This window comes from Babylonia areolata, chromosome 4, assembly GCF_041734735.1.
Source record: "Babylonia areolata isolate BAREFJ2019XMU chromosome 4, ASM4173473v1, whole genome shotgun sequence".
Classification (NCBI taxonomy): domain Eukaryota; kingdom Metazoa; phylum Mollusca; class Gastropoda; order Neogastropoda; family Buccinidae; genus Babylonia; species Babylonia areolata.
In genome coordinates this window covers 19,031,979-19,051,063 of record NC_134879.1, presented here as the reverse complement: position 1 = coordinate 19,051,063, position 19,085 = coordinate 19,031,979, and the positions used below count along the sequence as shown (strand labels likewise).

The following is a 19,085-nucleotide window of genomic DNA, read 5'->3' as shown; positions in this document are numbered from 1 at the left end:
CAAGGATGCGCAGATGGCGGCGGCAACTATAGCCAACTTTCGTTGTCTGCAATGAAGGAATTCATTTGCAGCTAAGACAGCTGTTGCAATTGTTTGGGTTTCCGCAAATCCCCAAAACCTGATCTCAGATTTTTTGCAAGTGTTGTGGAGACGTGACAGCAGAGCTGGAACAAGAAAGTCTTAACTCGATATATTTACGTCGTTTATTTTCGTTTATTTTTGGTCAATTTGAACAGATTCGTCCTTTGATTTCGCATGAGTCCTTTTTCGAGTGACACATTTAGACACGTTTATAAACTTGCAGCCAAATTTGCATTTGTCTTTGCCACTCTTATTCGACCAGGTATGGCGTGGCGCTCGAGTGGAAGCAACAACGTGAATTTGGTGGACAATTTGCAAAGTGAGTTACAGTGACTGATTATGTTTGGTGTCGCAACGATGGGTACTCCCTCAAAAAATGTAGCATGCTGACCAATTATTTATTAAGTTTTCCGATGATACTGCATTATTGTATGTCGTCCATGAGCCCATGTAATTTTATGGGCTCACCAACTTTGTTAAATGGAACGACAGTGCCAACTTCAGACAAAGAAAAGTCAATGGGATTTTAAATGGTGAAGAGGTGGTTGCTGATTTTTTTTCGGATTTTTTTTCTTACACAAATAAACATTTAATGAGTGAGAGCGGTGTCATCCATGATTCAGAAGTGGAAATTGTTAGGATTTACAGTGTGCTCTTTGGAACTCTTTTTTGATGATAATCAAAAATGAGATTTGAACACTGCTGTGCAGTTGCCAATTAAGAAGGGACAGTAGTGTGTTCATATCCCAGAAAAGTAGATTCATTTTGTGTCAAAAAGTCAAAAAGAAGATTCACAGTCAATTTTATGTGTAAATCATTTGTTGAATATGTCATGTTTTTCTTTTATATGCTAGTTTAACAATATCATTGTTGAAGACATGGACATTTCTTTTAGGATTGCAAGAATGTTTGAAAATTGTTGGTGAGCAGCACAAAGAAAATCTATTAACGATTTCTGTGATGAGCAAATTCAAGAAGACGTAAGGCATCCTCTTCATTAGTTTGTCTGCTACCCTCTGGTCAGTATTTTAGAATGCCTTGTAAGACCAACGGGGTCAAATTTCATTTATACCCACTGCTATCCATTCGTTAATAATTTATGTGGCTGGTTTTAGACTGATTAGAATTAGACAAAATTAAACTTTAAAATATTTGTTGTGTTACTTTTATCTATATCATGTACATGTATGTATTCAGAATGATCAAATGCCATGAATTACTCAATTAGACTGATCCAGGCATGAGACTGGGTGTGGAGAAAGTGTGATGGGAGCAGGGTGGACTGGTGCTGGTAGAAGGGAAGATGCCCATGTTTAAAGAGTTACTATAATGAATGTAAATATATTATTATTATTATTATTATTTCTGAAGATTAAAAACAGATGGATAATCTTATGAAATGCACAAATCTTGATTTGACTGACTGATTGAAGTGGTAAAAAAAATAATTTAGTACTTTCAATTTTTATGCTTACAGAGCTCTCAGTTTTTTTTGTGTGTTTTTTTTGTTGTTGCTGTTGTTGTAATTCCCTTCAGTAGAACAATTAAATGTATTGTTCAGACATCATTAGGCATCATAGCTGGGAATTTAATTTAAATGTTTTATTATGTTAAAGTATATGAATGGGCTTGGAACTTCTTTTGGAGGAAATTGTCTGGGGTTATATCTTTGTACCGCTTATTTTCTTGTATGAAATGTTATGGGTGGGGTAAACAATTAGTGGGGGGTTTGTAATTGTGTTACCATGATCGAGTAACATTATTTTTTGGTTGTTTGATATTTCTCTTTGTTTGCCTTTTTCTTTTCCATATCTGAAACTGGACTGATGCATTTCAGAAAATGGCATCATCAAAGATGCTCGGGTTGCTGATGTGATGAAGAAAGTAGATAGGGCCAACTTCTGCAAGTACAATGCCTACACAGACTCCCCACAGAGCATTGGTTATGCTGTCACCATCTCGGCACCGCATATGGTAATTTTAAAATTTGAAATTTGTACTATTTTGATTTATTACTTTGTGTACTCATTTCCATCGCCGTGTATCTACATTGAACTTAAGAGAATCATTACAATTCGTAACAGCCTAGCTGTTGAGGCCACCAAACCTTTTTAACTGTCCTTGTTCTTGAGTGTTGATTGCGCCAGTTCACTTCTGGCTGGCATCCCAGACAGTCTCTTTCAAAAAGTCCAGAAAATTGAGAAATTTGCTGCAAAACTAATGTTTAGAGCATCAAGGGAAACCCATGTAACTCTTTGAGAAACCACTCTGGCTGCCCATCTCTAACAGTAACAGGCATATTATCTTTCATGTGTTTTAATGTCATCAACCATATTGCACCTTCATACCCTTGTGACTTACTTTCAGAGATGTGAGGCCTTTGCGGAAACGCTTTAATGCAGTTTTTCATTTCATTTTTAAAAAAAAGAAAAGAAAACAAAGAAAAAAAAAGAAACGGCGCTTTATCAGTTGAGTGTGACAACCACATGTACTGATGAAATAGGATGGACATAGTACATTTCTTGTCCAGCTTTTGTAAGCTTTGCTCAGTTTTGTAATTGTCTACAGGCAGTGCCTTTTGAAAAGCCTCAGAGGCTATTCTTGAGATCTTTGTGAATTCGCGGAAACAGTGGGGGTGGGGGAGAGATTTAGATGTGATGTCGACAACAACAGCTGTTGCAACACTTCTGCCAATGTGTTTGACAAAATCTGTGAAAAAAAACAACAGCCAGTTTCTTATTTTCATCCCTCATGATAATGAAAGGCCCATTCCCCTTCTGTTTTGGTCAAACATGACAAACTCAGCCAAGCATTGTGTTACTTATCTTAGATCTGAGCATCAGTTATGTTGTTTTGATCAAATCAATGAGTACATCCCAATGAGTACATTTTTTTTATTTTGGGGGGTGGGGTGGGGGGGGGGGGGAATGACAGGTGCTGTGGCCAAATGCTTAGAGCCTTGGATTCTTGCCAAAGTTCCTGATTTCGATTCCCAAGTTTATATTGACCTGTAGAATAGTGAAATTTGTGATTCCTGCACAGTTCCTGGGATTGCAAAAACTTTTTGTTGTTGTCAGCTTCAGGGGGGGGGGTTTCTCTCCAGACTGCCCTGTGCCCAGCAGAGCATTGCTCCCGCATCCTACCAGGGACCTTACATGGACCCTGGACACCAGCGACAGAAAGCTTTTTTTTTTCAGTCCCTCTCACACCCCTGTACTTTCTTTGAATACTTCTAGATCTTTATGTATGGCTGCTGTTGCCAGAGTTCTGACAATCTCTCAATAAAACAAAATTCACAAGGTCATGTTCTGTAGTATGGAACAGACTGCCCCTCTCAGTCCGTCACATGGATTGCCTCATTCATTTTAAAAATCTCAAAACACACCTCTGTTGTTCTGCCTACTGTCTTACTCAGTTACTGACAAATGTGCTTCTTGAACTTATGCTGTTTGAATGTGTATGTATGTGTGCGTACACTCATTTGTGTATGGTCTGTCATATTTACTGCATATATTATATATATATGGATATTAACTTTATTGTAAACTCTATTTGTCAGCTCCCCATCTGGGGGTGTGAGTGACAAGCTGCATTATTATTGTTGACATGAAATTAATGATGATGATATGTGTGTATTTCTTTTGTACATTTGTGTGTGTGTGTTAAAATGATAATGCCTGATTCCATGTTTCAGTGTGTGTATGTGTGTGTGCAGCATGCCCATGCTCTGGAGTTGTTGTCGGAACAGCTGCATGAGGGGGCCTCAGCACTGGATGTGGGCTCTGGCAGTGGTTACCTCACGGCCTGTATGGCTCTCCTGGTATGTCTGCTTTCTGCTTTGTTGATCAGTAAACGTCATGGGTTTCATTGTTTTTGTCAGCAAACTTGGATGACATTTTGAGGCCTTTTTGTTTGGGTGAGTTTTATTTATTTGTTTTTATTTTTATTTTTCAAGTGATCTTTAGATCTGTATCCAAGTTGTGAACTGAAACCAAGAACAAGTTGTGAATTGAAACCAAGAAATGACATTGAATAAGAGTGACAAATTTTTATTTGTACCTGTTAGGAAAGGGGTGACACATATAATGATATATGTAGAATGTACAATGCATAATTGCTTAATCTATCGTGGTAACTATGCATTTCTTCTGGTACATGCCACATTGTTATTGTTGTTATTATTTTTATTATTATCATACTAATTAGCATCGTAATTCGATATATTTATTGTTTGTTTATTTTGTTTGTATATTTCAGTTTTGACTCACTTCTGTTAAGAAAGTGAGTCTTTGTTATAACTCGTTCTTCGGTTGTGTGTGTGTGTGCGTGTGCTGTGTGTGTGTCCGTCCATGGTAAACTTTAACAAACTCATTTTCTCTGGAAATACTTTAACTGCCAGTACCAAATTTGGATTAAACATTATGGGGGAAAAAATCTTCACAGTCCTACCAGTGATAAGTTGTTACTCTTCTGGATTAAGCCATTTTTCCATATCATGAGCGTTGTATTTTGTTGAGGTTCTGAATCCAGAAAACCATAATTAGGCTATTCCCAGTTGCCAGAACATATGTTTGGGTTTGAAGATGGCATGACATTGTTTTCTTGTTCACAATAAAAAGAAAGAAAAAACGAATTCTGGACAGAACACATTCAATGACACTAACTACACCATCGACATGTTTACTGCATATGAATATTTTAAAGTTGATACTGAATTAACGAAAATGAACATTAAAGAAGAATCGAATTAATCGTTTAAGTTTTGGTAAGCCTAGTGTACAGTGGTCTGCACAGATAAGGAGAAAATGGCTACATTTTGTGTGCCTGAGGCTTCCTTTACAGTGGACTTAAAAGAATCAAGATATATCATGATCAAAATAATATGATTTCAATGGTGTATCACAGTTAACAATTTATTGCACCAAAAAGCATAAGTTTAACTATTGATTTTGATTGTTATTTGGCAGATGCGTTATGAGTAAGTCTACTTGCTTCTGACCTAAACATGTGTGGTTCGATCCCACAAAAATGCCATTTTTTTTGTTTTCCTCAAGCTTAATGATATTTAGTACAGAACAGATTTTAAACAATTTTTTTTATACCTGTTTTTTTCCCGGCATGATTCTTTACTGGATAAAGTGCGCATGACAAGTGAATCTTGAAGGCCTTGCCTCTCTTGTAGTTTGATGTATCAGAAATACCTGTGATAGGCTCTCAAGGCCTGACCAGCATGCTGTATCTGTTCATAGATCAGACATCTGCTCCTCCACCACCACATTTTTTCGTTTTTTTTATGGATGGATCAGTCCACGCACTTCTGATGCCTCCTTGAAACTGAAACTGGAAAACCAGCAACAGACATGGTCAACTGGCTATTGAAAGGAACAAAGATAAAGATAGCATGATAGCTTTTCCCTGATTGCAGGTTGGGGAGAAGGGGAAAGCAGTGGGTATCGAGCACATCGATGAACTGGTGAAGGAGTCAGTGGGCAATATGAAGAAAACCTCACTGACGTCCAGACTGCTGGAGACAGGACAGCTTAAGTTTGTAGTGGGTGATGGGCGGGAGGGCTACGCCCCTGACGCCCCTTACGATGCCATCCATGTGGGGGCAGCAGCACCTAACTTGCCTGAAGCGGTCAGTGGGCTTGTCTGTCTGTCTTTGTTCAGAGGTTTGGGAATAGGGATTGGGTGGGAGAGAGAGTTGTAGTAGTTGGAGGGGGATGATTGAAGACTGAAAAAGAATGAAGATATTTCATGAGTTGATAATACCCAAATTACTTCATGGCAGCAGTTACAGGATGTTTAGATCTGGTCATGAAATCAGTTGTTTTGATCAGGTTGAGATAACTGGAAGTACCAAAGATTTATCCGCATTGCGTGCATGCGATATGTTTTGGTCAAATGCTTTTGCAGCCGCTTTCTCTCATTTGGATGTCAGTATATTGCAGTTTATCACAATGTGTGTGAAGAATAAATTCTACACACTTAAGGTACACATGGACAAATTGATAAATTAATTGTTATTGTCATGTGTTGGTACAGCATTCAAACACATTTTTCCTAATCTTTGTTGTATGTAACTTACTGGTATCAACTGACTAGGAACATTACCTGTGTTATTAGATTCTTGTATATCCTTTGGAAATTGTGATTGTGTAGAATTTGATGCAGTCATCAAGTAGATGGATTTTGTATTCCAATTCTTCACGTCACGTCTTCAGTCTATCTTCTTGTGGAATACTTTTTCAGTTTTCAGGTCATGTGTGCTTATCCAGAGTTTTGTTAAAGCTTGTCTGTTTAGATATTCAAAGGATAGGTTTCAGTTTTCCAATCCGTTACAGTGCTATTGTAAAATCTAAACTGAGTGATTTTTATCTTTTATCTTTCCAGTGTTGGATATATTCATCTTCTAACTTTTGTGATGGCATAAACCGTTGTCTGTATATGATGAACTTGAATTTTCCAAATGTGCTCAAGGCCCATGTATACAGTATTATTTTGACGAACCTGAATAATAAGTGGAACAACTGATGCCCCAAACATTAATCTGTGTATGGTGAATGTGCATTGGTTTTTCCAAATGTGCTCAGGGTCCATGTTTACAGTATGTTTCTTGACAGAAACAATTTGTGGAGCAGTTGAAACGCAGACATTAGTCTGTGTATGATAAATATGCACTGGTTTTTCCAAATATGCTCAAGGCCCATGTTTACTGTATGTTTTTGACACATAACAATTTGTGGAACAGCTGAAGCCCAAACAGTAGTCTGGTGAATGTGCATAGGTTTTTCCAAATGTGCTCAGGGCCTATGTTTATAGTATGTTTCTTGACATACAGAAACAGTTAGTGGAGCATTTGAAGCCCAGACATTAGTCTCTGTATTGTGAATTGGTGTTTCCTGATACGCTCAAGGCCCATGTTTACAGTGTGGTTTTTCTTTTGACAAACGTGAGCAGTTGGTAGAGCAGCTGAAGCCAGGTGGTCGGCTGATCGTGCCAGTGGGGCCAACGGGGGAGAATCAGAAGCTGATGCAGATTGACAAGGCCCAGGATGGCACAGTGACCCGCAAGAACCTGATGGGCGTCATCTACGTGCCCCTCACCAGCAAGGACAAGCAGTGGCCAAGGTGGCACTAGTCCCCTCCCTCCCTCACCACCACTCTTCCTCCTCCCTTTGTGCCGTCGCTTCCCTTCCTCCTCATGCATGGTACTCACTGGTGCCTAGTTTTTGTCACTTTCCTCTGCACACCCTCCCTCCTCCCTCTTTCTGTTGTTCCTTGTGTGGTTAGTGGTTTTAGAATCATTGTTATGATGTTTGGTATGTGATGTGTGTGTGTTTGTGTATTGTTCTATATGTGATGCGTGTTTGTGTATTGTTCCGTATGTGATCTGTGCATCATTGAGCATGTGTGTGTGCGTGTGTGAGTGTGTGTGCAGGGATGTAAGAGGGACTGAAACAAACAAGCTTCGTGTAGTCGGTGACCAGGGTCCATGTAAGTTGTGGTGTGCAGGGGCGGTGGGCTCCCCTGAAGCTGACAGTATATTGGTTTGTGCAACCTCAGGGACTGTGTAGGGATTGCCACGGTTTCACTATTCTGCAGGAGTCATTATTAATCTTGTTTTAATTACACATACTTAACCGTGACCCACTAGTGCAGACTCCAGCAGGGGTCTGACATTCCTGTCCTGTGCAAACTACTATCCGCCTATGCGGAGAAAACGAAAGTAGCTATGGCCGATAACCTCACGTTTTTTTATGTTTTGTTTTTTTACTCACACACTCCCTTTCCATTCCTTCAACTCGTGTTTAAGCATATGCAGGCATGTGCACGCACACACATAGGATGGATAGTTCGAGGAGTGACAATGTAATACAGACAACAGCCACTGGTGATAGTGAAATGTAGCAAATGAACAAAGGAATTAAATTCTATTTTGAGAGGGTGAAGGAATGAAGACAGTGTGCGTGTTTGCATCCAGCCCTCTGGGCAAAGAAATTTAAAGATGAAAAGGAAGAAAAAGAAAAAAGTGAGAGCCGAAATATTCATAACGGCGACATAAAAATTAATTTGCGTGTATGGACAAACATAAGTGTGAATATATATGAACAATATATATGTACAATACAGTGACGCTATAAATAAGCAACGATAGGGATGTGGTGTGGAGGTGAGCAGAAAGAAGAAGAGAGAAAAGGAGGAGTAAAGAAAGAAGAGGAGGCTGACAGTCAGAGGCCACATGCATGCACACACGCGAACAGATGTTGTTTGGGCGGTTTTTGTCACGTGATGAATGGCCCTTATGATGAACGGCTCAAGGATAGAGATTGTGTGTGTATGTGTGTGTGTCTGCATGCATGTGTGAATGTGTGTCTGTGTAGCCAGGTGTGATAGAGATTTGAGCGATGGTAAATGTGCGTGTGCTCACTCATTTGTGCGTGTTTTCCTGCCAAAATTCTGCTGTGTGTAAAACATACATAGTGGCACATTGGTACACTCTCGAACACAGGAGTTCATCTTGTTTAACTGGTATTTTTTTATTCAGAATGTGCTCATTTGATGAGAATCTGTTGATTTGATCAAAACGATAAAACTGACTCAGATCTGAGGTAAGTCACACTACATTAACCAGCACAGAAGGGAAACACACCAATGATTATTGGGACAGGTGAAAATAAGAAAGTTGCGGTAGTTTTTTTTTGTCAAACACATCAGCAGAAGCATCACAACAACTGTTCTCATTGACATCACACCAAAGTCTTTCCCCCACCACCTCTTTCTCCCGAAAATTGCACTTATCTCAGAAATGGCCTCTGGGGCTTTTCCAAAGGTGTTGCCTGTAAACAAGGACAAAATGGAATAAAGCATACCAAAGGTAGACAAGAAATGTACTATGCCAACCCTTTTTTCATCCGTATAATTGGCAGTCTTGCTCATCTTACAGAAGCGCTTTTTTTTTGCTTTTTTTTTTAAAGAATGAAATGAAAATGCACATTAACTTTTTCTGTGTTGGTTTCGCATCCATGGGGTGTGTGTGTGTCTGAATGTTGTATGTGACATATGCTGTTTTGTATGTGTGCATTTGTGGGAGGGCATGTGTACATGTGTGCATGGACAATGTTTTTGTTAGATTGAATTTATAGAGAAGTTTCTAGTTTGGCATATTTTCTGTAGTCCCCAAGCAGCCTCCGGGAAATGGTGAAATTGCAAGCAGCATGACTTGACATGTCAGCAGAAATGGGATTGATTCAGACCATAAAGGTGTTCATTTTGATAGAATTAACAGAAGGGTTGATTTAATTCACTATGGGATTAATTAGGAGAGATGTTTGTCAAAGTAAAAGGAGCAGAGAAGAAAGTGAAGTAAAGAGGGTTAGCAGGCAGGTGAGGAGGCTGTGAATATGGCTGACTGGTGTTTATGGTCAGGTAAATGGAGGTTGAGGTCTGGTTTTCACAGTGCTCTGTGTGAGTTGCGACTCTTCCACACCTTGTTGTTTTTCTGCTGTTGTAGTTTTCTTGCTTGCCTTGTTCAGTGTTTCAGTTTCAATGAGACATCAATAAGTTTGACCCATGTACGCTACACTACATCAAATAGACAGTAAAGAAACAGATTAAAGGAAAATAATAAAGAAAGCATTCTTTCATCTTTCACAGACCCAAAGTGCTGGTTAGGTCTTGAGATCCTGCTGAATTCTCCAAATTTGTACGTGTATACCTATTGCTGGGAATTGCTTTTCATGTGCATGAATGTGCGTGCATGTGTGTGTGCATATCCATGAAAGCATGGTAGGATTTCTTTCTTTTTCATGTTGTATATTGATTTATACCTCAGTCAGAGTAACATTTTGAGCTAGTATGAACATGTATTGAAAAGCATAGCATTTTGAGCAAATCAGTTTTGTATTCAGGTTATACGAGCATATTGCATATCTGGATGTGCACACACACACACACACACACACACACACACACACACACACACTCACTCACTCACTCACTCACTCACTCACTCACTCGCGCGCACACACACACAAACATGCATGCTTCACACACACACACACACACACACACACACACACTCATCCACAAATACACACATGCGCAAATACACAGACACACGCACACACACACACAGAGTTTTTTTTAAACATAAAAATATACTTTTTACATATGCTTTTTACATGAACAGTTTTTCTTCTCTTACTTTTCATTGATATCTATATAGACCTAAGTATCTTTGATCTTTTTATTTATTGATGTCATTTTGTGGGAGCAAGTCACATAAGATTTGTCAAAAAATGTTCAACTTTTAGGTCTGACAATGTGTGTACTGTTGTCAGGTGTATGGTTTGTGTATCTGTTGCAGAGGAAGGAAGTCCAAGGAGGAGCTGTGATAAACATGACTCACCCAGCTGTGTGTGCATTGTTTTCTTATGCTCTTGTCATACTCACTCGCTTTTTCTGTTGTTTTTTTTCTTCCGGAATGTCTGCTTCTTATTTGACGCTGTATATTTGTCAGAAGACTGTTGGCTGGTTTCACATTCAGTTTTTACTGCAGGAACGTTCGAACAGTTTGTTCCAGAATGCTCTTGTAACGTATGTTTAGGGGGTTGATTTTTTTTCCCTCCTGTTCCTAACTGTCCTCTGTTTATGATGATATATGAAAAAGTTTTGCTATGCTTATTGCGCTTTGCACACTGCTGTAAACATTTTGAAAGAGTTTGGGGGCAGGGTAGAAATATATGTAGTAAAAAAAAAAATCTCTTAGGATTATTTCCCCACCACTCTGTTTTTTCTTTGTGGGTGGGAGGAAAGTAATTTCCAGTCTTTGTTAGGTGAGTTGATTCAGTTGTGGCAGTGTGAGTGTGTGTGTGTGTGAAGGTGTGTGTATGGAATGGTGATTAACCATTCATGAGGTCAGGATCACAGTTCAAGTTGGTGTGACCTTGGATGAGAATCTACTTTCTAAGGCAACAGATTTTTTTGATTTTTTAATTTTTTTTTTAGGAATGTGTTTGCACATTGTACAAACACTCTTTGTGGAAACAATCAACGGAAGATTTCTTGAAGTCTGATGTCCATGCAGTACCCATAGGTGGGATTATTTCTGTATTGCATGGATTTTCCAGTGGCATTTCAGTGATTGTTTCCTATTTGGTTTTAAAACGTATTTTGCTTAAGATCATGCACCCTGGCCACAAACTTTTCAGTATTACAAACATTAGTCACTCCCACGCATGAGTACAGATTGACAGTTTCTGGTGCTAAGAAAGAGCAGAGAGAGAAAAATGGCAGTGACTTGGAGACCCTTCCTAGTATGTCCATGTACACAGTGTGAACATTTGTGATTCTTACTGTACAAGGATCACTGGTGTTGTTATGTCATGTTGCATCCATCATCAGACATATCTTTTTCCCCCTCACTGTTGTAGCTTGCTTGGTGTCTGTTTTATTCAGCCCTTCTTCAAAACGTAGTTCAGTGATACTGTTGTGAGAAAAAGACACTTAAGTACACATACTACACCTTGATCCACTGGTGCAGGGGTCTTATTCCTGTCCTTTGCAAAATATTGCTCTTTTCAACCCTTCCTGAGTACTTATCATACCTGTGTTGTGAACCAGAATGACAAATACATATGTGTGAGTTTTGACACAGGTATGCAGAACATCCCCCCCTCCCCAACACAAATGAGACTATAAACAAAGGAATTAAGGGTTTGATACAAACATGACAATTTCCCCATTCTATTGTTCACTTCTGTATAACATGACACAATTGACGGTGCATGTGTGTATGTTAGCATCCTGCAGTCAAGACACTCCCAGGAATGGGGAAGAAAGTGCTACAGACAGACAATGTAGCTGCTTTGCTGTGTGCTACCACTGGTGATAGCATTGTACTTCTTTTGTGTCACAACAGATTTCCTGTGAAATTCGGGCAGCTCTCTCCCCAGGGAGAGTGCGGATCCACAATGCAGCACCACCACCCCTTTTGTTACATTTAAAAAAAATACTTTTTCATGTCTGCAAGTGTATTTTATGTTAGATCCGTCTAGGAAAATGCATACCCATTGATGACATTCTCTTTTTGTATTATTGGTTTGTGAATGCAACACTGCCTGTCATGCAAGTGAATGCATTTGAAATATTATCCATTTGTAGGTTTTTTTTTTTTTTTTTTTTTTTTTTTTTGTTTTTTTTTTGCTTGTTCTTTGTTACTTTTGTAAATAACACCATACCTTTTGTTTCCTTCCCCCTCCCCCACCCGCCTCTCTAATCTGTGTATATATTTTTTCTTAATGAGTTAAAACAATTAAAAAAATTTTTTTTATATGTATGCTTGTTACGTATGTATTTATTTGAGATTATGTGGATTTCAGTTGATTTTCTTGTGTGATTTATGATTTATTTGTTTATCTTTCATTTATATATTTATGGCATGTATGATTGTACATTAGTGAAGGGTACTGATGTTATTTTCCTTCTGTCTTCCTTTTTGCATGACATGTGGCACACTTTGACGGCTTTAGTTGACTGCCTGAATCTTGTTTTGTTATTTATTGAATGTCTCCATTGAAATTATATAATACAAACAATAAAAAGAAACAAAAATCATGATAGTGCACAAAAACAAGTGCAACAAACAGCACTTCTGTCTTGGAATGACTTTACAAAGTTTCTTGAAAACAAACAAAAAAAGACGGGAAGTTGGTGAGGGGAATATAAACCCTTCAGAGACAGCAGCTGAAGGTCCCTTGACTTCTCTGTAAGGCTACATTCACATAAGCCCAGCCAGTCACCTTCAACCTGACAGCAACACATACACAGCCAGCTGCTGTCATCTTGATACAATACAGTGCTGTCCAGACGGAAGAAAGGAATATCATTGGGACTCTTGCTACTACTATCATTGAAGAGTTCCGTCCCTTGGACCAGCCATCTGTCTACACGAGATAGATCAAAACGCTGGCTGGAGATGGCTGGTCAACAGTGTGAACTCTTAGTGCCTGTGTACATGGTGGAAAAGTACAAAATGAGGCGCATACAATTCTCTCAGCTGGGCTTAGTGTGAATGTAGCCAATGGGAGATAACCATTTGTTGTGTCTGACGTGAATCAAGTTTCATCCCTTTTGCGTGACTGAAACTTTTTTTTTTCTTTTTTTTTTTTTTAAACAACTAGGGATGATGAATTTAGTGGAGGGTCTGACGTCATCAGCACAGCCTAGTTTTATTTGCCTCAAAGACCTTAATGGTTAAGATGATATGTCATGAACTATTTTTTTGCAAGGTTTTTGGTAATGTCCATTAGGATCTTGGTTTGAATCCCTCTCTCGCCCTTTCTCCCAAGTTTGACTGGAAAATCAAACTGAGTGTCTAGTCATTTGGATGAAATGATAAAGTGAGGTCCCGTATGCAGCAGGCACTCCGTGCACTGAAAAGAACGTATGGCAACAAAGTGTTGTCTTCTGGCAAAATTTTGTAAAAGAAATCCACTGATGGGTACACAAATATGTATGCATGCATCCAAGGCCTGACAAGCGCAGTAGGGATATGTTGCTGTCAGGCATCTGCCTTACAGATGTGGTATAGCGTTCATTGATTTGTCAGAACGCAGTGATGCCTCCTTGAGATGCTGAAGCTGAGAACTGAAACTCTTTTGTGTGTGTGTGTTTTTGTTTTTTTGTTGTTCTTTTTAACCAGAAATTTTCCCCAGATGTCACATAGTTTTGTAATTGGGCAGTCCTGTTGTGTTCCTGTGTATCTGACTAGACCATAAGCAATAATGTTGAATGTTTAAAAAAAAAAAAAAAAAAAAAGAAAAGAAAAAGAAAAAAAGTTGAATTGTGGATTGGTTAGATGTCCCACCAGTTGCATTGAGCTATTCTCCCGTGAATGTATGATCTAGAGCATTCTGTGAGAATAGCATTAGTCTAGATCTGATGCAATTCACAGTCAAGACAATGCGTATGATTTGAGGATTTATATCATGGTGACCAGTGACAAACGTTTGTGTATTGTTTGATACTGAACACACATGGTTTGTGAATAAACAAAGAAGAGGAGTAGTTGCAGTGTAGCGTGTTGATCAAGGTACACCAGAGGAAGTGGCCGAGAGTTTTTACAGTTGAAGTGTATTGTGGTGTTTTCTTTATGCTTGTCCATTTTTATTTTGTTTGTTTATCCATACTACAAACGCTTCTAATGGAAAAAATATGCGTCAGACTTAAGGTGGATTTCTCTTAATTTGGGTAGTTAAAATCCAGACATAATGATTGTGTACTGGTTGTTGACATTTAACCACTGAGTGACGTAGATGTTTTAAATGGACTAACAACAGTGGGGAAAAAAAAAAGAAGAAAACGGGGTGTTGGTGCTCACTGCTACTTCAGTTTAAAGTGGCAATGAATTTTAGTAATGGAATTTGATTTTTTTCCCTAAAACAATTCCATACTTATATCTTACCGAACAGGTTAAAGTGGCAATGAATTTTTGTAATGAAATTTGATTTTTTTTTTTTTTCTGAAACAATTCCATACTTATATCTTACCTGAAAACTTGGGATTGACAGAACAAGTCCTCTGCTGGGTTGGTGTTTATTTTTTAGATCATTCTCCTTGATTGATCTTTCTTTATGTTCTGCACAGGATCTTGTTAATGTAATTTTTGTTGTTTTTTTCTGGAAGTTTAATGTCCCATATTGACTTGGAAGACAAGCGGATAAAATTGACTGACATTTGTTCCCAGCTGTTCTTTTTTTTAGACAAAAGTTGCAAATATGGAATGATAAAAATATTGATCAATTTTTATATAAAATTTTTTTTAAAGAAAATAATAAAGGAGATGGGGCCTGTGCAAGGCAGATATTTGTTTTCACAGAATAGCTAAGTAGTCTACATTTGTAACTGTTTCAGAAGTTCATCATAACATGATTTATTGTGACAGTGGAATTTTCAACCTTTTTTTTTTTTTTGGTCTTTATTGTAACTCACTGGCAAATTGTTAGAACGATAATAAAATAGAAACCAAAACAAGCTTGTGCAGATTTCAGCAGTATCATTATTCTACTGGAACTCTTGGTGTTTGTGTCAACTTTTACACTGTAATTTGCTTCATGTATAAGATGGCTACATGTTTAAATTTTTTTAATGCACACTGAACTTGAAAATTTAGATGTTTATTTAGTTACATTGGAAACTGCCTGCTTTCAGTGCTCCATAAACATTTGCATGTATCTGGGAAAAGTATTTTTGTCCATAAAGGCAGTTGTGGGTGCATTTTAAGAAATAATGAAAAATATGGTCACTGATACGGAAAATTAAGAAAATGTTTGCATGCGGGTGTATGTATGTATATTATTCAGTGAATAATTGAAAAAGTCAAAATTTTAAAGCCTGAAATCAGAAAGCATTAAAAAGGAGTGGGTTTTTTTTGTGTGTTTGGGGGATGGGAGTGCTTTTTCTTCTTCTCCCCACTGAATGAGAAATGTACAAATATGAAAATGGTACCAGCAGGCAGTTAAAGGTACATTTTTTTTTTTTTAAAAGGGAAAAAAAGAAGAAAATGCGGTCATTGATACAGACAGAGGTAAATGTGTTGGTATGTAAGTGTACGCACAAATATGGGTGTGTTCGCATCATGCTTGACTGTGCAGTAATAACGCTTTTTTGGGGGGTCAAAATCTTGAAGCTCAAAAAGTTTGAAAGCACTGAGAAGAGGTGGGAGTTTTGTTGGTTCATTTCTGTTCTGAAAGTTAGATACTCTGAAGATAGTGTGTGTAAGATCATATAGTGAAGAGTCATAAGAATTGAAAGAGACTGTCTGTTCATAGGATTGCAGTTAAAACTCGCCATGACGCTGATAACAGGAGACTGATGGTATGCCTTGATCATGTTCTCTTTGACACAGGCTTTGTAGGAATGCTATGCACTGGTTCAGTGCAAGTTGCTGCAGCCTATGCACAAACAGAGCAGAAGTCAGTTGTCTCCAGTGCTTAGATGGCTCAGGCAATACCAATGCTCATTCTGTGTCCAATATTTGATATAATCTTTGTTGATTTTTCCCGTTTGATTTGACATCAGCATACTTGATGCTGCATAAAAGAGCATGAACTTCAACACTTTGTCAGGGGTCAACCAGATTTGTGTTGATGACCAAATGGTGGTGTTAGCAGTTGTATCGATGGACATGCAAAATACTTAGTGGGTCGGAAAAGATCAAAGTGATGTTCAGGTCACACAGGTGTTGGTATTCTTAGATTTTCAGGGAGTTGTATGAATCATTATTTATCTCCCTTGGCTTGTTCCATGAACAACTGTTCTTTAAAAAAAAAAAAATCATCTTCTTTTATGTCATTTGCAATTGTTCCTCAGCATGGACTGGGCCTTGGTGTGGGTACTTCATATTCTTTATTGTTTTTCTGTTAAAAGTTGTTTGGGTGATGGTATGGTTGAATTCAAAACAAGGGAAAACATTCAAATTGTACTGGTGTAGCAAAGTCAGTGAGAATGGTAATAGCCTATGTATTTTACTCAAAAATAAAAGCAGGATATTCAGACCAGCGAGGAAAATATTTGGAAAAGAAGTTCATTCTCAAAATGTGTGTATCAACTTAGAGGCACACTGCATATTTGGTAGCATAAGCAGTGAAAAAGAAGTTTGTGATGTGCTTACACAGAGAGCACAGTAGGTTACAGAGATGCCAGTGGATGATATAAGCACCACTTTGAGGCATGGTCATACAGTTTTGATGTTTGCTTTTTTCAGGAGCTCTGAGGAGCTTTCTTTTTTCTTCCCACCATTTTCAAACTATGTGGGGGAACGATGACATTGTCTGCATGCACCTTGACCACAAGGGCAGACAGCCACTGACAGTGAAGGTCTTGACTCCCAACTGTGTACAGGTTGAGTGGAATCTCTTCCTGCCCTTTTTGCATCTCCAGTTGATTTATTTGCCATTGTATTTTGGTTGCATAGGTGACCAATATTTATAATTGAAAACAAATGAACTGTGCATATCCTGTATGTTTTTGAAAAATAAATGAATGCATTGGTTTTTAGATGTATTTAGTATTGTTAACACTACATTTCCAGGCAACTTGATGTGTTATTTTTTATGCACTCAGAATTGCTTATGCTTCTTCACTGAGTAAGATCTGCTACAGAAATTTATGAACAACTAAAGTGAATGTTCTGATATCTTGCCATGTTGGCCAGAGAACCCCCACCCCCACCCACCCCAAAAAAAACCCCAAGAAACTTGTGGGCAGTACATTCAACAAACTTGAAAACTTGCATTATCTTCCCAAGATTTACACCTTCAAGTAGGTGCAGGTTTGAATACCTTTGTCAAAAAAACAAAACAAAAAAAAATCCAGCAGTGACTAGGGGATGGCTTGCAGTGCAATGGGGCATTTTTCTGTATTCCAGGTGATGTACTCACATTGTGAGGCAGTGAAGAAGCTTAATGAGCAGGTATTCACATCTTTACATGTTGCTTTTCAGTCCTGTGTATCAGACTGTTGGTCCGTCTTACATCTGACAATTTGGACAGGTTTCACACTTAACATTTTGTAAGTTGTATTCCCTCCACCACCACCCTGTTCTCTTTGGCCTATATTCAGGTGGATGGAAAAAGTCTTCTTGTAAAATTGCTAAAGTTGTGAGAATTACAAAAAATTGATTGTACTCTTACAGTTAAATCTCTTGATTTTTTACAAAATTTGAAATGCTCAATATCACCCCACCTCCCCCCAAAAAAGAAAAAAAAAGATGTGTGGAAAACTGAAATAAATTGCAGTTTGCTCCTGTTGCCTTCCCTTTTATTTATTCAATTGCTTGTTTTTTTGTTTGTAAGGAAAGAAGAAAGCTGCAAATTCCTGTGCAGTTCACAATTCCCTGCAGGTATTAATATGGCCTCTTTCTGTGGAAATGGTGTGCTATGTTTCTTTCAGTTGTGAGTTTTTGCCATGTACTATATTCTGTTCTGTTCTGTATATTTGTTCAATAAAATCAAAGCTATGAAGAACCTGCCAAGTGATTTTGCTCGATGTTATTAATTCATGAAACTTGTGCTTTTCACTTTTCATTACCAATGCACACAATACTTGAGAAATATTCAATTTCTTCTGACAATCCCTTGAGAAGCATAGGGCCACAACAGCACTCCTGAAGCAGACTGATACTGAGCACAGGCACACACACACCAACCCAATCACATTCTTTACCAACAATTAGAAATCAGCAATATAAAGTTTTTTTTAATTGTTAGACATTAATATTTATCACAGAATAGTACAACAGTTAGAAACTTAAAAGACGGTACAAGAATGCAAATAAATATAACTGCAGAGATGAACTGGTCGTTAAAACATGACACAAGCATGGGTTATATTGTTGAAATACTCCTATACATGTCAGTTGAATAGATGAATACAAGATTCCCCCCCCACCAGAAGCCTGCAGAATAGCCATAAAACTTATCTGACTGAAATCAGCAAGTCCTGGAGTCCAAAAGTGGAATTTTGCAATTTTTACTTTGAAACTTAAGTACAGACAATACAAACCCATGATTCTGAATATGTTTTGTAGTTTTCAGGAGAGATGAGGCGTCAACACACTGTGTGGAAATACCTTTAGTTCATTTGTATTAAAACCATGTAACAATTTAGCATATACTTGTTCAGGCCTGACTCATCCCCTTCTCTGGAAATGTAAAACATCCAGATGTCATTTCTATAAAGGGACACCAATTTAGAAATCAGAAATCTTTAACCCACCTTAACAAATGAAGAAATTGAAACCAAAGACAAATAAACATGATTACGCAGTCCTGCACTTTTCACACATGGATTATCACTCGGCGGTTGAAAATTTTGAGTGAATACAATTACAGAAAACTCCAAACTAAAGACAGTACAGTCAGACATGAAATATTTACAACTTCATTCCTTCAAAAATCAGTAATACAGCAACCAATTTTGTTGGCTCATTGCCTTAACTTG

The 19,085-nt window shown here is 38.1% G+C and overlaps 1 protein-coding gene across 5 annotated transcripts; it reads left to right on the top strand.

Moving 5' to 3' along the window:
* On the top strand, positions 1–18,113 carry LOC143280920 (protein-L-isoaspartate(D-aspartate) O-methyltransferase-like). Of its 5 annotated transcripts, none has more exons than XR_013055074.1 (7): positions 1–400; positions 1,919–2,055; positions 3,797–3,901; positions 5,507–5,719; positions 7,042–7,291; positions 7,522–7,577; positions 10,450–18,113. XR_013055074.1 is itself a non-coding variant. In XM_076585702.1 (7 exons), coding segments are annotated over exons 1-7 (828 nt in total). In that variant the 5' UTR covers positions 1–255; the 3' UTR covers positions 10,452–18,113. The 5 variants fall into 5 exon arrangements, 3 of the variants coding, with proteins under 3 accessions (XP_076441817.1, XP_076441816.1, XP_076441818.1); XM_076585702.1 differs by having other exon boundaries at positions 7,042–7,211; XR_013055073.1 differs by lacking the exon at positions 7,522–7,577.
* Positions 18,114–19,085: the final 972 nt, after the last annotated feature.

Bases quoted from the DNA above. Each gene is read 5' to 3' on its own strand.
- LOC143280920 (XM_076585701.1), top strand. From the start codon at position 256: ATGAGTCCTTTTTCGAGTGACACATTTAGACACGTTTATAAACTTGCA. The intron at 401-1,918 runs GTGAGTTACAGT...GATGCATTTCAG, and splicing joins TTTGGTGGACAATTTGCAAA to AAAATGGCATCATCAAAGAT. The intron at 5,720-7,041 runs GTCAGTGGGCTT...AAACGTGAGCAG, and splicing joins CACCTAACTTGCCTGAAGCG to TTGGTAGAGCAGCTGAAGCC.